The sequence below is a fragment of the Myxine glutinosa genome, chromosome 7 (genome assembly GCF_964187855.1).
Source record: "Myxine glutinosa chromosome 7, kmMyxGlut1.1, whole genome shotgun sequence".
Taxonomy (NCBI): domain Eukaryota; kingdom Metazoa; phylum Chordata; class Myxini; order Myxiniformes; family Myxinidae; genus Myxine; species Myxine glutinosa.
This window is the reverse complement of record NC_136267.1, coordinates 44,391,781-44,406,755: the sequence shown is the minus strand read 5'-3', so window position 1 is coordinate 44,406,755 and position 14,975 is coordinate 44,391,781. Positions and strand designations below refer to the sequence as shown.

At 48.0% G+C, this 14,975-nt stretch overlaps 1 protein-coding gene across 7 annotated transcripts in view; it reads left to right on the top strand.

Annotated features, from left to right (window-relative positions):
• LOC137431178 (tensin-3) overlaps positions 1–9,598 on the top strand; it is a 391,044-nt gene extending 381,446 nt beyond the window's left edge. For all 7 annotated transcript variants that reach the window (XM_078781594.1, XM_068122190.2, XM_068122191.2 and 4 more), the window contains one exon: positions 8,068–9,598. In XM_078781594.1, the coding sequence (XP_078637720.1) occupies positions 8,068–8,209 (142 nt within the window). In that variant the 3' untranslated portion in view covers positions 8,210–9,598. The remainder of the gene's footprint in view (positions 1–8,067) is intronic.
• The last annotated feature ends 5,377 nt before the right edge of the window (positions 9,599–14,975 follow it).

The window sequence follows — 14,975 nt, the reverse complement described above, 5'->3', positions numbered from 1 at the left end:
TTGTCTACGTGTGGTGCGGTGGACCTGGGCACGACATTTAATGGGGGAATAAGGGGAAGGTCGGCTCTACTGATTGTTGTTTACAGACAATGGGACTAGGGAATGGGGGATTGGGGATAGTTGGGGAGTATTGGGGAAATAGGGGAATATTTACAAGCGGATATGGAGGCCAAATTCCATATTCGCAACAATATATATCTGTGCAGCGTCTGTCCTGTGTTGTGTTGTGTTGTCCTGTGTTGTCACTGAACTACTTTCTCAAACTTTTGTGAAATCGTACCAAACTTCTGGAATGCACATATCTCTCCCGTCAGTATGTCCTAAGGGTATTTTTTTTGAAAACATTTCCTTTTTTTTTTTCTTTTTTTTGGGGTAATTATTTTGGGGAAAGAATTTTTTTTTCAACTTCAATTGTTTATAAAATATGATATCACGTATATTACAAATACATTTGTGCAAAATAATTGTTTGAATTATGATTGGTTTAAACCATGACAAAACGGCAACTCGGGTACAGTCATTTATCTATATATCTACACATCTGGGCAGTGTCTGTGTTGTCACTTAACGACTCCCTCAAACTTTTGTTTCCGTGGTTGTGAAGTGTTTTTAATAACATTGTGGTGGTTTTGAATCACGTGGTGGTGAGGTATTTTGAATTATGTGGTGGTGAGGTGTTTTAATATCACATGGTGGTGAGGTGTTTTTAAATCACATTGTGGTGAGGTGTTTGGAATTACGTGGTGGTGAGGTATTTATAATTACGTGGTGGTGAGGTGTTTTTAATTAGGTGGTGGTGAGGTGTTTTGAATTAGTTGGTGATGAGGTGTTTTGAATTATGTGGTGGTGAGGTGTTTTGAATTACTTGGTGGTGAGGTGTTTTTAAATGACGTGGTGGTGGTGTTTTTAATTTCGTGGCTGTGAGGTGTTTTTATTACGTGTTTTATGGCTGTGAGGTGTTTTTATTACGTGTTTTATGGCTGTGTGGTGTTTTTATTACGTGTTTTATGGCTGTGAGGTGTTTTTAATTTTGTGGTGGTGAGGTGTTTTTATTACGTGTTTTATGGCTGTGTGGTGTTTTTATTACGTGTTTTATGGCTGTGAGGTGTTTTTAATTTTGTGGTGGTGAGGTGTTTTTATTACGTGTTTTATGGCTGTGAGGTGTTTTTAATTTTGTGGTGGTGAGGTGTTTTTATTACGTGTTTTATGGCTGTGAGGTGTTTTTATTACATCTTTTATGGCTGTGAGGTGTTTTTAATTTCGTTGTGGTGAGGTGTTTTTATGACGTGTTTTATGGCTGTGAGGTGTTTTTATTACATCTTTTATGGCTGTGAGGTGTTTTTAATTTCGTTGTGGTGAGGTGTTTTTATTACGTGCTTGATGGCTGTGAGGTGTTTTCAATTTCGTGGTGGTGAGGTGTTTTTAATTTCGTGGTGGTGAGGTGTTTTATTACGTGTTTTATGGTGGTGAGGTGTTTTGAATTACTTGGTGGTGAGGTATTTTGAATTACGTGGTGGTGAGGTGTTTTGAATTACGTGGTGGTGCGGTGTTTTGAATTACTTGGTGGTGAGGTGTTTTGAATTACGTGGTGGTGAGGTGTAATCGTCCCAAACTTCCAGTCTGCACCTACCCCTCCCCTATGTATGTGCTGAGGGGTTCTTTCTTGAAAAAAAAACATTCAACCTAAATCTTCAACCTAAATTGCCTATAAAAATGTAATATCACAAACACAACAAATACATTTGTGCAAAATAATTGTTTGTATTATGATTGGTGAAAATCATGACAACACAGCAACTCAGGTACGGTCATTAGCCTCAGCTAAAATAAGCCTGTGCCTCAGTATCGACGCTTGGTTGAGGCGAGCGCAGCGAGCCGAGCCAAGCTAGTGTATATATATATTTATTTTATTTTTTTTGTATGTATATATATATATATATATATATATATATATATATATATATATATATATATATATATATATATATATATATATATATATATATATATACATATATATATATATACATATATACATATATATATATATATATATATATATATATATATATATATCTCTCTCTCTTATAATAATAAAAGACAGTGTCCGTCCGTCCAACTGTCCCCTCTATAATTCCAAAACCATGAAACCTAGCGGCCCCAAACGTTGCATGCCTACACCTGGACCTCCAACAGATTGCAAGGATGAAAACTGGGTGTTTGGGTGTGTTTTAACACCCTTTTTGAAGATGATTAACGAGGTTCTCCTAAGAAAAAAACCCGATGTGGTGGCTTACCAATATGGCGGCCTGCCATCTTGTTCAGCCCACTGCACATCGCTGGGTTCTTAAGCCGGCAATTTTGTTTTGGCCTACCCAAACATGCCTTGGCTTGGAAACAAGATCGATTCTCATTACATAATCGAAGCATATCTAAATCTGGATTCGGATATGAGGATTGGATGCTGCAAACGAAATAATCTCCAAATCTGGAGTGAAATCTGACAAAAAATACCATATTGTGGCGGACACGATGACTCGCTGGCGCAGTGACATAATTCCGAGCACCAGTGGGTGTTGGCCACGCCCCAGGTGAGGTGTGGCCTCCGGATATACACGCGGGCTCACAGTCCAGAGCACGGCAGTGCTGACGAGTGAGCAAGCAATAAAGAGCTCGAGTTAACCCAAAGCGTTGTGGCCTACCTTTGTTTAACGTGTGTGCCCAGCACCACACTGGTGACCTCCGACTGGTTCAGCCGTTGCTGTTCCCCGAACGCGCTATGGCCATCAACGCTGTCACGTTCAAGCTACCGGAGTTCTGGGAAGCGCAGGCCGACACCTGATTTCTACAGGCCGAGGCCCAATTCCAGCTCCGGGGCGTCACGGCGGACGACATGAGGTACTTTTACGTGGTCGCTGCCCTTGGATCCGGCACGGCCGCCCGAGTCGTGTCCTTCCTCCGGCACCCGCCGGACGAGAGCAAGTACGCGGCGCTCAAGCGACCTCCTCGACACGTTTAGCCTCACAGAGGCCGACCGCGCTGACCGTCTTTTGGACCTTCCCGTCCTCGGCGACACACGACTGTCCGCCCGCATGGATTACATGCTGTCCCTGCTCGGCGACGGCCACGCGGATTTCCTCTTCCGTGCTCTCTTCCTCCGCCAGCTACCTGTACAGGTACGGCTCGCGCTCGCCAGTTCGACCATTACGGAACCGCGCGCCCTGGCCAGGGAGGCGGACAAGTTTTTCGCGGCCCACGACGCACGGCCGGCATATAGCACGGCCGTCGTGGATCCCGGCGCCGCGCACGGCGCGAGTGGTTCAGATCGCCACGTGGCATGGCGTTCGGATCCTCCCGAACACGGCGTAGGTTTGGCGGATCCGTGCGTGGCCGCCGCCACACCCCGCCCACCACCGTCGTCACAACCGGCCGACAACCACCATGGTCATTTCCATACCAGGTTCGGCCACAAGGCCAGGTCCTGCCGCCCGCCTTGTACTTTTGGCAGGTCGGGAAATGGCCAGGCCGGCGCCCATTTCCTGCCATGAGCGTCGGCCATACTGGCAGCCTGCTGTGCATAACGGACACCTCCTCGGGTCGTCGCTTCCTGTGCGACACGGGAGCGCAGGTGAGCGTCCTCCCTACCTCCGCGTCCGACAAGCAACCTGAGGGCTGGGGCCCCGCTTTGCTTGCCGCCAACGGCACGCCCATCCGCACGTTCGGAAAGCGTTGTCTCTCACTGCGGTTCCTGGGGGCAGCGCTTTCAGTCGTCGTTCGTTACCGCGTGTCCCCATGGGCCTACTCGGAGCGGACTTCCTCTGTGCGCATGGGCTGCTGGTGGACGTGAGGCACAGATGCCTTGTCCAAGCCGAAACCTTCAGCTCGCTTGCTTGCGCGCTGAGCAGTTCGTTGAGCAGCTCCCTGGGCGGCTCACCGAGCGGCTTGCTGAGCGGTTCGGTCCCGGCGAGGTTGGTATGCACGCTTCCGGCAGCGGACGAGTTCACCCGCCTCCTCGCCAGTTTCCCGGCCCTCACGCGGCCCACTTTCTCAGCGGTGGCCGTCAAGCACGGGGTGGAGCATCACATCCCCACCGTCGGGCCACCGGTCTACGCCCGGGCGCGCCGCCTCGACCCGGCGAAGCTCGCCGTGGCACAGGGGGAGTTCGCCACGCTGGAGCGACTGGGCATCGTCCGGCGCTCCAACAGCGCAGGGGCATCGCCGCTGCACATTGTGCCGAAGCCCGGCGGTGGGTGGCGGCCGTGCGGAGACTACCGCCGCCTCAACGATGCTACCACCCCCGACCGCTACCCGGTCCCTCACATCCAGGACTTTTCCGCCCAGTTGGCGAAAATGTCCCTCTTCTCCAAGGTGGACCTCATCCGCGGATACCACCAGGTCCCCGTCAGGCCAGAGCACATACCGAAGACGGCCGTCATCACACCATTCGGCCTCTTCGAGTTTCTGCGGATGCCCTTCGGGTTGAAGAATGCGGCTTATGGACAGCGTCTTGCGCGACTTGGACTTCGTGTACGTCTACCTGGACGACATCCTCGTCGCAAGCGCATCCCGTGAGGAGCACCTCCGCCATCCTGATCATCAACCCCGCCAAGTGCCGGTTCGGCGTCACCGAAATCGACTTTTTGGGGCACCGCGTCACCAGGCACGGGGCCATCCCCTTACAGGCCAAGGTGGAGGCGGTCAGGGGTTTTCCGCGCCCCCGCACGATCAAGGTGCTCCAGGAGTTCCTGGGCATGGTGAACTTTTATCACCATTTCCTGCCCTGCATCGCCCAGCTCCTCCGCCCCCTGCACGAGGCCCTCCGGGGGAAGCCGGGCAAAGGCGACGTTGCCTGGACCGAGCCGATGGACGCGGCGTTCGCGGGCGCGAAGCTCGCCTTGGCTAACGCCACCATGCTCGCGCACCCGGCGCCCGATGCACCGATCGCCCTCACCACCGACGCGTCAGACGACCCGGTGGGCGCGGTGCACGAGCAATGGGTGAAGGGAGCTTGGCAGCCGCTGGCGTTTTTTAGCCGGCAGCTCCGCCCGCACGAACGGCGGTACAGTACCTTCGACCGCGAGCTGCTCAGGCTCCACCTGGCGGTCCGGCACTTCCGCCATCTGCTCGAGGGCCGCCCGTTCGCTGCCTTCGTCGACCACAAGCCCCTGGTTTTCGCGATGGCCAAGGTCGCCGAGCCGTGGTCGGCCCGGCAGCAGCGTCACCTCTCGGCCATGTCCGAGTACACGACGGACATCCGGCACGTCGCGGGGAAGGACAACCCAGTGGCGGATTGCCTTTCCCGGTCCGTCGCCCACGCGGTCCACCTCGGGATCGACTATGCCCGGATGGCGGTGGACCAGTCCGCCGACCCCGCCGTCCAGGCTTTTCAGACCGCCGTCACGGGCCTCCGCGTCACCGAGGTACCGTTCGACGGCGCGGGCGTGGCCCTCTTGTGCGACGTCTCCCTCGGCCGGCCTCGCCCCATCGTGCCTGCGGGCTGGCAGCGCCAGATTTTTGACGCCATCCACGGCCTGTCCCACCCGGGCATGAAGGCCTCCCAAAAGTTGGTCGCCGACAAGTTCGTCTGGCATGGCCTCCGGAAGGCCGTCCGCGATTGGGCCAGGACGTGCCTCGCGTACCAGCGCGCGAAGGTTCACCGCCACACCCAGGCCCCGCTGGCCCCGTTTACGGTGCCCGAACGTCGGTTCGACCACGTTCACGTGGACTTGGTGGGACCTCTGCCCCCCTCGCGGGGTTTCACCCACGTCCTCACCATGGTGGACCGTACCACCCGGTGGCCGGAGGCCGTGCCTTTGGCAGCAACGACGGCGGCGGACGTCGCACAGGTGTTCATCGCCACTTGGGTTGCCCGGTTCGGCACCCCCTCGGACATCTCGTCCGACCGCGGCCCCCAGTTCACCTCGGAGCTCTGGGGGGCGGTAGCGCAGGGGCTTGGCGTCCAGCTGCACCGCACCATGGCCTACCACCCCCAGGCCAACGGCCTGTGCAAGCGCTTCCATCACGCCATGAAGGCTGCGCTCCGGGCCAGCCTCCGTGACGGCGGCTGGGTCGACAGGCTCCCCTGGGTCCTGCTGGGCCTCAGGACGGCACCCAAGGACGACCTGCGTGCATCTGCGGTGGAGTTGGTCTGCGGACAACCGCTGCGGGTGCCGGGCGAGTTCCTCCCCGACTCCACGGCACCATGGTCCGCGGCGCAGCAGCGCTCCGCCCTGCAGGAGACCGCCCGGAGGTTCGCCCCGGTGCCGACGGCGCACCATGGTTGCCCGCCAACGCACGTCGCCCCAGAGCTTCGCACGGCGGAGTACGTGTTCGTCCGCCACGACGCCCACCGGACACCGCTGCGGCTCCCGTACGACGAGCACTTCCGCGTGCTGGAGACCGGGGCGAAGCATTTCACCCTGGACATCGGCGGTACTCCTGACCGCGTCTCCGTGGACCGCCTCAAGCCGGCCCACCTCGACTTGGACCACCCCCGCCAGCGGCTCTGCCCCCGCGTCGGGGCCGCCCCCCAGCGGGCGGACCCCGGCACCGCCCAACCCCACCGTCACGCCACCCCCCTGCCCTGCACCCATCCCAGATGCCGCCAGAGGCATCCCAGATGGCATCCCGGCATCCCAGACGCCGCCAGCGGGCGCTTCGGCCGGGTCATCCATTTGCCCCGCAAACTGACCCTTCAGGTGCGCGGGAATTCTGGGGGGGAGCGTGTGGCGGACACGATGACTCGCTGGCGCAGTGACATAATTCCGAGCACCAGTGGGTGTCGGCCACGCCCCAGGTGAGGCGTGGCCTCCGGATATCCAGTGGGTGTCGGCCACGCCCCAGATGAGGCGTGGCCTCCGGATATACACGCGGGCTCGCAGTGCAGAGCACGGCAGTGCTGACGAGTGAGCAAGCAATAAAGACCTCGAGTTAACCCAAAGCGTTGTGGCCTACCTTTGTTTAACGTGTGTGCCCAGCACCACAATATCTTGCAATTTTAGAACTAAGTGTATATAATATGCATTTATTTAAGTGAGGCTGTGATTCTCATTCTGGGTTTTAAAATTTATTTAAGGTTTTAGGGTTTTTCATTTATTTAAGTGAGGCTGTGATTCTCATTCTGGGGTTTTTTTTTTTATTAGTTAACTTAACAATTGTTTTTAACTTCATTCCTACTTCCTTGGGAACTGCTCGGAGAGGCGTTTTTTGAATGAAACGTTTTTGGCAAAGAACACTATTTTAGTTGGGACGGCTGTTATGATTAGAGTCAATTCTGAAGTTGGAATTTTGAAGATCGGTTCGGATTAAGAGTTTGTGGAGCTTATCGCATTGTGGTTTTTAACCGTGTGTGGAAATGAAATAAAGGGGTGGGGTGGGGAGGTGGGTAGGACGAGTTGCAACTGCTAAACCATCTGAAATCATTTGAAAATGCAAAGCCCATCTGCGTCTGTTTGTATTCAGACATCTTCTTCTTCTTCCGTATGCTCAAAATAACGTAAATTGTTTTAAAAAATAGAAAATGAAAATTGATGATTTTATGCAGCCTTGACCTTTGAGCTTTGTCTAAAAAAAAAAAAAACACACACACACACACACGGAGACACACACACACACACGCCCAGACACACACATGGGGGGGACACACACACCATTCAAAGACTTATGGGAAGTTACGAAGGGCGGCAATTTGACATCTCGCCCCGAGCGTCATTTTTCCTCGATACGTCACTGCTCAACTGTACTTGCGATCTGTTTTTAAAATTCCCTCTAGATGAAGAACCCAGATTGCGTATATCATATTCCCATCAGGAAGCGACTCATTGTTACCTGCAACTATATATATATATATATATATATATATATATATATATATATATATATATATATATATATATATATATATATATATATATATATATATATATATATATATATATATATATATCATTCTCTAATATACCAAAAAAGATTAAATTTCCCGAAGAATAATACTATATGCCCTGAAGTTTGAGGAAGCGGACTTGAGACGTTCTGAACCTTGGTCTTGTTTGTGGCCTCCCTGTGCAGGATTTTTGGATTTGTGGCCAGAAAACCAGGCAGCTCAACAGATAACGACTGCCACCTGTTTGCTGAACTCGAACCGGAGCAACCAGCATCTGCCATTGTCAATTTTGTCTCCCGTGTGCTCCTCGGCTCTCAGAAGTTGTGAACAAAGAAAAGTGAAGCAAATGAAGTACATACATCACATCTGGCTTGGAGAACAACCTCCACTCGGCTGGGCCAGGCACAAAAACTGCCGTAAAGTGGAGAAACTCCGAACCACTGTCAGTGATGCCCTGATGGCTTTTGGCTTCTTTTTTTTGCAGTGACTGTGGAATTAAGATAGTTGGTCTGTTACTTTGTGCTGTAGTTACTTATATAAAAAAGGAAGCAAATGGGTTTTACAAAATGTCTAGTATTTCTTTCAAAGTCGCTGCTGCTTCATTCCAAGATACCTCATCATAAAGTTTAACTCTATGCTCAGTAATTTCAACTGGTGCCTGACTAATTCAACAGGTAATTTCGACATAGTTCTGTTACACATGCAACTCATTGCACATTGTAAGTATGACACATTTGTATGTATTCACATGGTATTGAAATGTGATCGCTTTGGTACAGAGTAAGTGTTTCAGATGGTCTGAGATAGATTCGCCGTGATTGGATGAAATGGATATTGCAAGGAACCATTTGGAAGAGTTTGAAGGTCGAGGTAATTGTTTGGTAATTGTTTTCTCTCCGTTCATCCATCGATTGTAGTTTTGATGGATTCTCAAAGGAGTTTTTGCTTATTGTCTGGGAGTAAGTTTTAAAAGTTTAGAATGTGAAAGTGAATCTCTGTTACACTAAATGAGAAAGTGAGATGTCTTCGTAAAAAAAAGAGGAAGTATGCAACAAATAAAGTTGGAGAGGGTGAGAAAAAAAACCAGAGTTTTGGAATTAGGGAGGGACGGAGAGTTTATGAATAGAAAGTGGTGTGAGAAAGAGAACACCACTTTAAAAAAAAGGCATGAGTTTCTTAAACTATATTTTTTATAGATTCAGACTTGCTTTACTGATTGGAGATTTCAAGAAAAACTCTTCAAACAAGGAGCGGTAGAGTTTCTAGCAAATCTGGCTGAACGCAAAAGAGAGAATAAAATAGCACTTGTTACTTTTGATTAAATGCAATACAGTATAGTTTAATATTTAGCTTTGACTTCTCCATTGGAACAAAATGTATCTCAGACAAATATAACTTCACTTCCTGTTGTGATTGTTGTGTGATTCTCTACTTGGCCTCCTGCACGAGTCGATGAATTTCGCTTTGCTCCCTGTCTGGCTTGCGTCTTCCATCTTGCTTTTCCCTCCACCTTGTTTCCTTGTCTGCACTCCTCCTTTCACCCTGCTTCTTATACAAGTCAACCATCCATATACAGGGTGCTTCCTTATTGCAATTTTCATCTCTGCCTCTGTTCTATATATTGTATTTATCATCATATCCCAGATTTTATATTCTTCATACTACTTATGGAACATGTACAAAATATTTACTTTATTAATAAAAGTATGAACTCTATTTTGCAGATGGATTTCATGAACATTTAAAGATTGTCGGCACTATATAGAAGCATGTGGATTAATTTCTTGATATTGAAGAAATTGTACTGCAATACCTTTATTTATTTCTTATCTGTATGGTCTTAGTGACTTCGCACAACACAAATCAAAAACTAGAACGTCACTCAGTAGAGAGCATACCTCCGCCTGGTTGGCCATATCACTCAATGGTGAAGAATCACGACAAAAATTCTACTAGCTGGATCTGGATCCGGATGTTCACCAAAATTGAATCCATTCTTCCTCGTCACACACACAACCAGTCCAACAAGTTTCGTCCAAATCCGTCCATAACTTTTTGAGATATCCTACTACGTATCGTTTTTGGACCTATCTCCCAATGGTGAAGAATCACTTTAAAAATTAAATAATTCTCATATCCGAATCCATATTCAAATCTTCACCAGAATCGAATCGTCCTTGTCAGACACCCAACCGGTCCACCAATTGGTCCAAATCCGTCCGCAACTTTTTGAGATATCCTGCTATGTTTCATTTTTAGCCCTATCTCCCAATGGTGAAGAATCACTTAAAAAAATTCTCGTAGCCGGATCCAAATCCGGATCTTCACCAAAATCTAATCATTTCGTCCTTGTCACATACACTACATCTCTGCCAAATTTCGTCCGACCCCGTCCACAACTCTTTGAGATATTTTGTTCACAAACGGACAGACAGACAGGGGTGAAAACATAACCCCCATCCACCTTTGGTGGTGGAGGTAACTAGTGAGGAATCGATTTTGTTTTCATTAATTTATTTGGAAGGATATATGAAGGAAGGAAAAGCAAGATGGAAGACACAAACCAGGCAGGGAGCAAAAAAATAAATCCTATTTGGAAGGACATGAACTACAAAAATTACCTTAGTGAGTATAATTTTTGTTTGTTGCATCCTAATTAGGCCTGATCCAGTTTATATATGGAAATATGATGTAAATCATTCCTCCTCTCCATAGCCCTCACCATTCCCCCTCTCCACTGTATGCAATGGAAAGTAGTCTCCATTAAAGTGAGACTTCAGGTATCTGCACAGTCCATTTGGAGAGAGCACCTCTTTCTGCAAACTTCTAACAGCTAATTGTTAATTCTAAAAGGCAGCTAGTTCCATTGGTGAGGAACATATATTTGAAAGAGGCTTGATCACCAAAAGTCTTCATCTTTGTTTGAGGAACTACCAGGTTACTCCCATTGTTAGACAGTAATAATGTTCTTGCAGGGGGATGTAAATGTGATGTGGGCAGATGCCAATTTATTTACTTTTTGAAAAGGTTATCAGAAATATGTATTCTCTACATTGGCAGAAAGTGATCGCCAGTTGAGTATCTTGAGAAATATGTTTTTGTATAGAAATTGTCGAGGCTCGTGAAAGAGCGCGAACAGATCAGGACACAACAGAACAAAAGAAAGAGCAGAAAGAGAGGGGGAAACACACCAACAGCAGGGCCAAGGGACAAAATAGTTGGAAATGGGCAAACAAGGGATGCAGATAAAAATGGGCAGTAGGGGAGGATGCAGGGGGTGGACCAGATGGATACAGAAGAAGCTACGGGATCAGAAATAACAATACTTGGGAGAAAACGAGCAAAAAATGATGAATGTGGCATCAAAACAGACAGAAGCAACAAGCCGACTAGCTGAGCCCTAGATGAGTAAGCCTGGCTTTAACAGGGACACAAATTCAACAGTTTAAGACAACTATTTACGGTTTGGCAAGGAAAATTGGACGAAAACATGACCTGCCACAGAGGGATGAAAATAAAAAAGTAAAACAGAACCTATCTGGTATGGGAAATTTGCTTTGTTGAGCTGGAGGGTGTAACTCACAAACCAGCATCATACGTCGAGGAAACCAAAACCGGAAGTCCCAAATTTTTGATCTCCATCTACCCTTCATCTATCATTTCGATTTCCATCTGCCGTTCATCCTTAATTTCGATCTGCCTCTACCCTTCGGCATTCCAAATACATTCTCCACAATACATGGCAATCCCCATTGCGACTCACTGCATTGTAGCAAACCTCATCACTCCTCATTGCAAATTGGCACAGCAGTGTCATGTCCGGTAAAGTCTGCGGCCATCTTCCAGGAAACATGAGTGAATGTTTCCATTGGCAGAATGAAGGATTGGAGCGGAGCGATGCTATTAGTCCATGAGCCAGATAAAATTTGACTACCAAAAAAGAGGGCAAAGCGCCACTATATTTCAGTTAGCCTTACATATTGCCTGTATGAAAAAATGTGATGGACATTTGAATTCGGTAGCTAAACCCATTTTGGCGGCCATTTTCCAAAATTGCCGCCATTTTCATATTTCATCAATTTTCATATCTCGTAAATTTGGCCGTAACTTTTAATCGGCTGGTCTGAGGCACATGCCCCCTTCATAAGATATGTTCAGTATGTCATTTGGCATATTTCAAAGTAAACTAAAAGGAAATTTGTTCACTACCTGTCGAGATAATTGGGAAAATATGTAAAAAATGTGTAATTTTCATGCAAAAACGCTCAACTTGCCCAGCTTGGGGAAGGTTGAATATTTTTCATTGCTGGCTGTCATTAATTATTTAATTAATAGGCTGTGCGCTTGTGGAGAGTTTCCCTGTGCCAGTGCATTTCGAGGGTAATTTACACCCAAAAAACATTCTTCAAATCCGTAAAAACGGAATGAAGAATAAAATCTATAAGTTCTGTGTTATATATAGGGACATTTGCAAACAGAAATTTTAACGTAGAGCCATTTTATGTTACTTCAGGTGAAGAATGATATACGTTTGATTGCAGTCATTTCATATACATGATATAATAATCCACTTACCGGTGATGGTGTCTGTTCGTACTCTGGTCAGGCTTGTATCGTCTGACTTCTGGGAGTTGTATGCCCCCCGGTTGCTCGTCGTACTACCCTTGTTGTTTCACCGCTTACATCATCAGATGGTTGCCAGCTGTCACTGGACGTTTCGACCCATTTGTCTTTATGCGGCTTCCAATGGGGATCTTCGCGACGATACCATAACCAGCATGACGCCCTCCCTGCTTGCTTTCCTAGTCTGCGTATAACTGTCCTCCTCTGCCTTCCTCGAATACCTAGCATTTGGCACATCCTCTAAAATGACTGCGCAGGGAATCCGTGACAGTCCACCTCCACAGGGAATAGTCATGTCTTCCAGCCCCTCTGTTGACACATCTCCATCAGCTGTTCAGTACTTGGCACTGTTCCTCTCATAGGCCTCCTCACAGCCTTCTTCCCATGGGACTGCTAACTATCATGATGATGATCTTTCGCTGAGTTGACCAGATAACATCTGGCCAAAGGGTTGTATGCACAATATCTGGAAAGGCTAGCTTCTGGTGCAAGTCCACCTGCATCTCCCACGTAGATCCATCTAGAACGCACGCCTTTGATTGATGAATATGTGTAGGCCTCTGATGTTCTTGCAGACTTTATATGTAAACAATGTGTGTTCAATCATCATCGCTATCCGACGAAACGTTTTCATCCTGTAGAAATTCTTCTTCGTCATTCACCATGTTGGAGCATGTCAACAGCTTGCAGGCTTCTGTACATTTGAGTGCATTGATAATACATGTGCAGTCAGATGGCCGGCAAGATCGAGCACACTTGCAAGACAGGAGACTTTGTCACGACCTCTGGAGCTGGGGAACCTGTCATCCACTTTATAACTGGAATGCCGTTTCCACTTGATGTCCATCCATGACCTGCGATAGGATTGGGAATGTCTGGGGAGTTAATCAAATTACGTCTCCAGATAGCAGCCTGGTAGTTTGCTCGAAGTGTGTGTTGTCGAAGTGTGTCCTCACATGGGGGAAGCTGTCCGGACTCGATTTCCCCGCTTCTGCTACGGAACATTTGGTATCGTAGCTCGTTTACTTCACTTATTTTAGTGTTGCGGCAGTAAAGTTGGCATGAGAAATCTTGAATGACATTAAATAACTCGTTTGAGATGTCCCAGTTGTTGCCAAGTGACGCAAAGGCTTCTCTGAACTTCTCATCGCGTAGGAGAATTTTCAACGCTTTCAACTTTCCTTGCCCAGCAAGTGAGCTGACAGTATGACATCCAGTCCATGGATGAAGTCCCAATAAGGCATTACAAACATCTCGTCCCAGTGCTGCAGCCAGTTTGGTGATGTCGACAAGCCTGACTGATGATTTGTTTCCACGTCTTCTGAAGAGTTTGCTGTTGATATCACAACTCAGTGCGAGGCAAATGATGGACATCAATGTCTTCGGTGACACAGATCAGGGATGAATAGCTGTCTGCGGCATGTTTGGAATGCAGCAATAGGCGTGTATCAGCCTCTTCTTGGCTTGAGTTGAGATCTTCAACTTCTTGCCAACTGTCGTGGGTAAGCTTCAGGCAGAGATCACCACACGTCACAAACATAACTCAGTTTCCAAGCTTCTCTCTCTTCTGTTGGTCTTTCCAGTTTTCAGCTAGGAAAGAAGTGAGCTGGTTTTTGCTCTCGGTACATCACAACAGCCGCCTCCAATTTTGTATCTTGTGGCCTGGCATTATCTTGATGAAGGCAACCCCATCTTCTGAACCACGATTAGCGCGCTCAGTGGCTTTGATTGATTGATCTTGGTCGATATCGAATACCACATCGATTCTCTCACTTCCCTCGCTGGCATGGAACATTTGTGCAAATACATGATCAGAGAGTTCATTGAATGTGCGATTCTCACCATGAAGTTTCTGGATGAGTCCCATTACATCGATGAGGGTAGCAGATGGGTGAGGGACTTCCTCCACTGGTGATACTTTGGTCTCTAGGTGTTTCGACAAAACAGCTTTATTCGTCTTTTTCATAGTGCCATCCATGTTTGCTAGCGCCCAGGGTAATGGGCCAAGAGGATGACATAGGACATCACGCATCTCCAGTTTTCGGTTTTCGGTTTTGGGCAATGAGAACCATGTTCGCGAACAACCGAGGGTCAGTTTTCAACTTGAGCTTCTTGATCGTGTCATGGAAGCCCTCTCCCTTTTGAAGCCGTTGCTCCTGGAATACTGTGTAAGCTTCTTTTCCCTGTTTGCATGGTGTCAGCAGGCTACTTGAAACCTCAGGTGTAGCAACTGCCCCAGTAGATATACTAACAAGATCTGATGGATCTCTGCCAAAGGGATTCGTCCAGTTGTTATCCATGAGATCAACCAAACAAGCAACATCAGACTTGTCGTGATGATTCTCTTGGGTTTGAGGTATTGTCTTCTTTTGTGGATGTTCCCTGTTTTGACAAACTGGCCAATGATTTTTTGTGGGTGAACTGTGCTCTGCATTGTCTATGGTAATGCAGTGTGGGTACAACAGTTGAA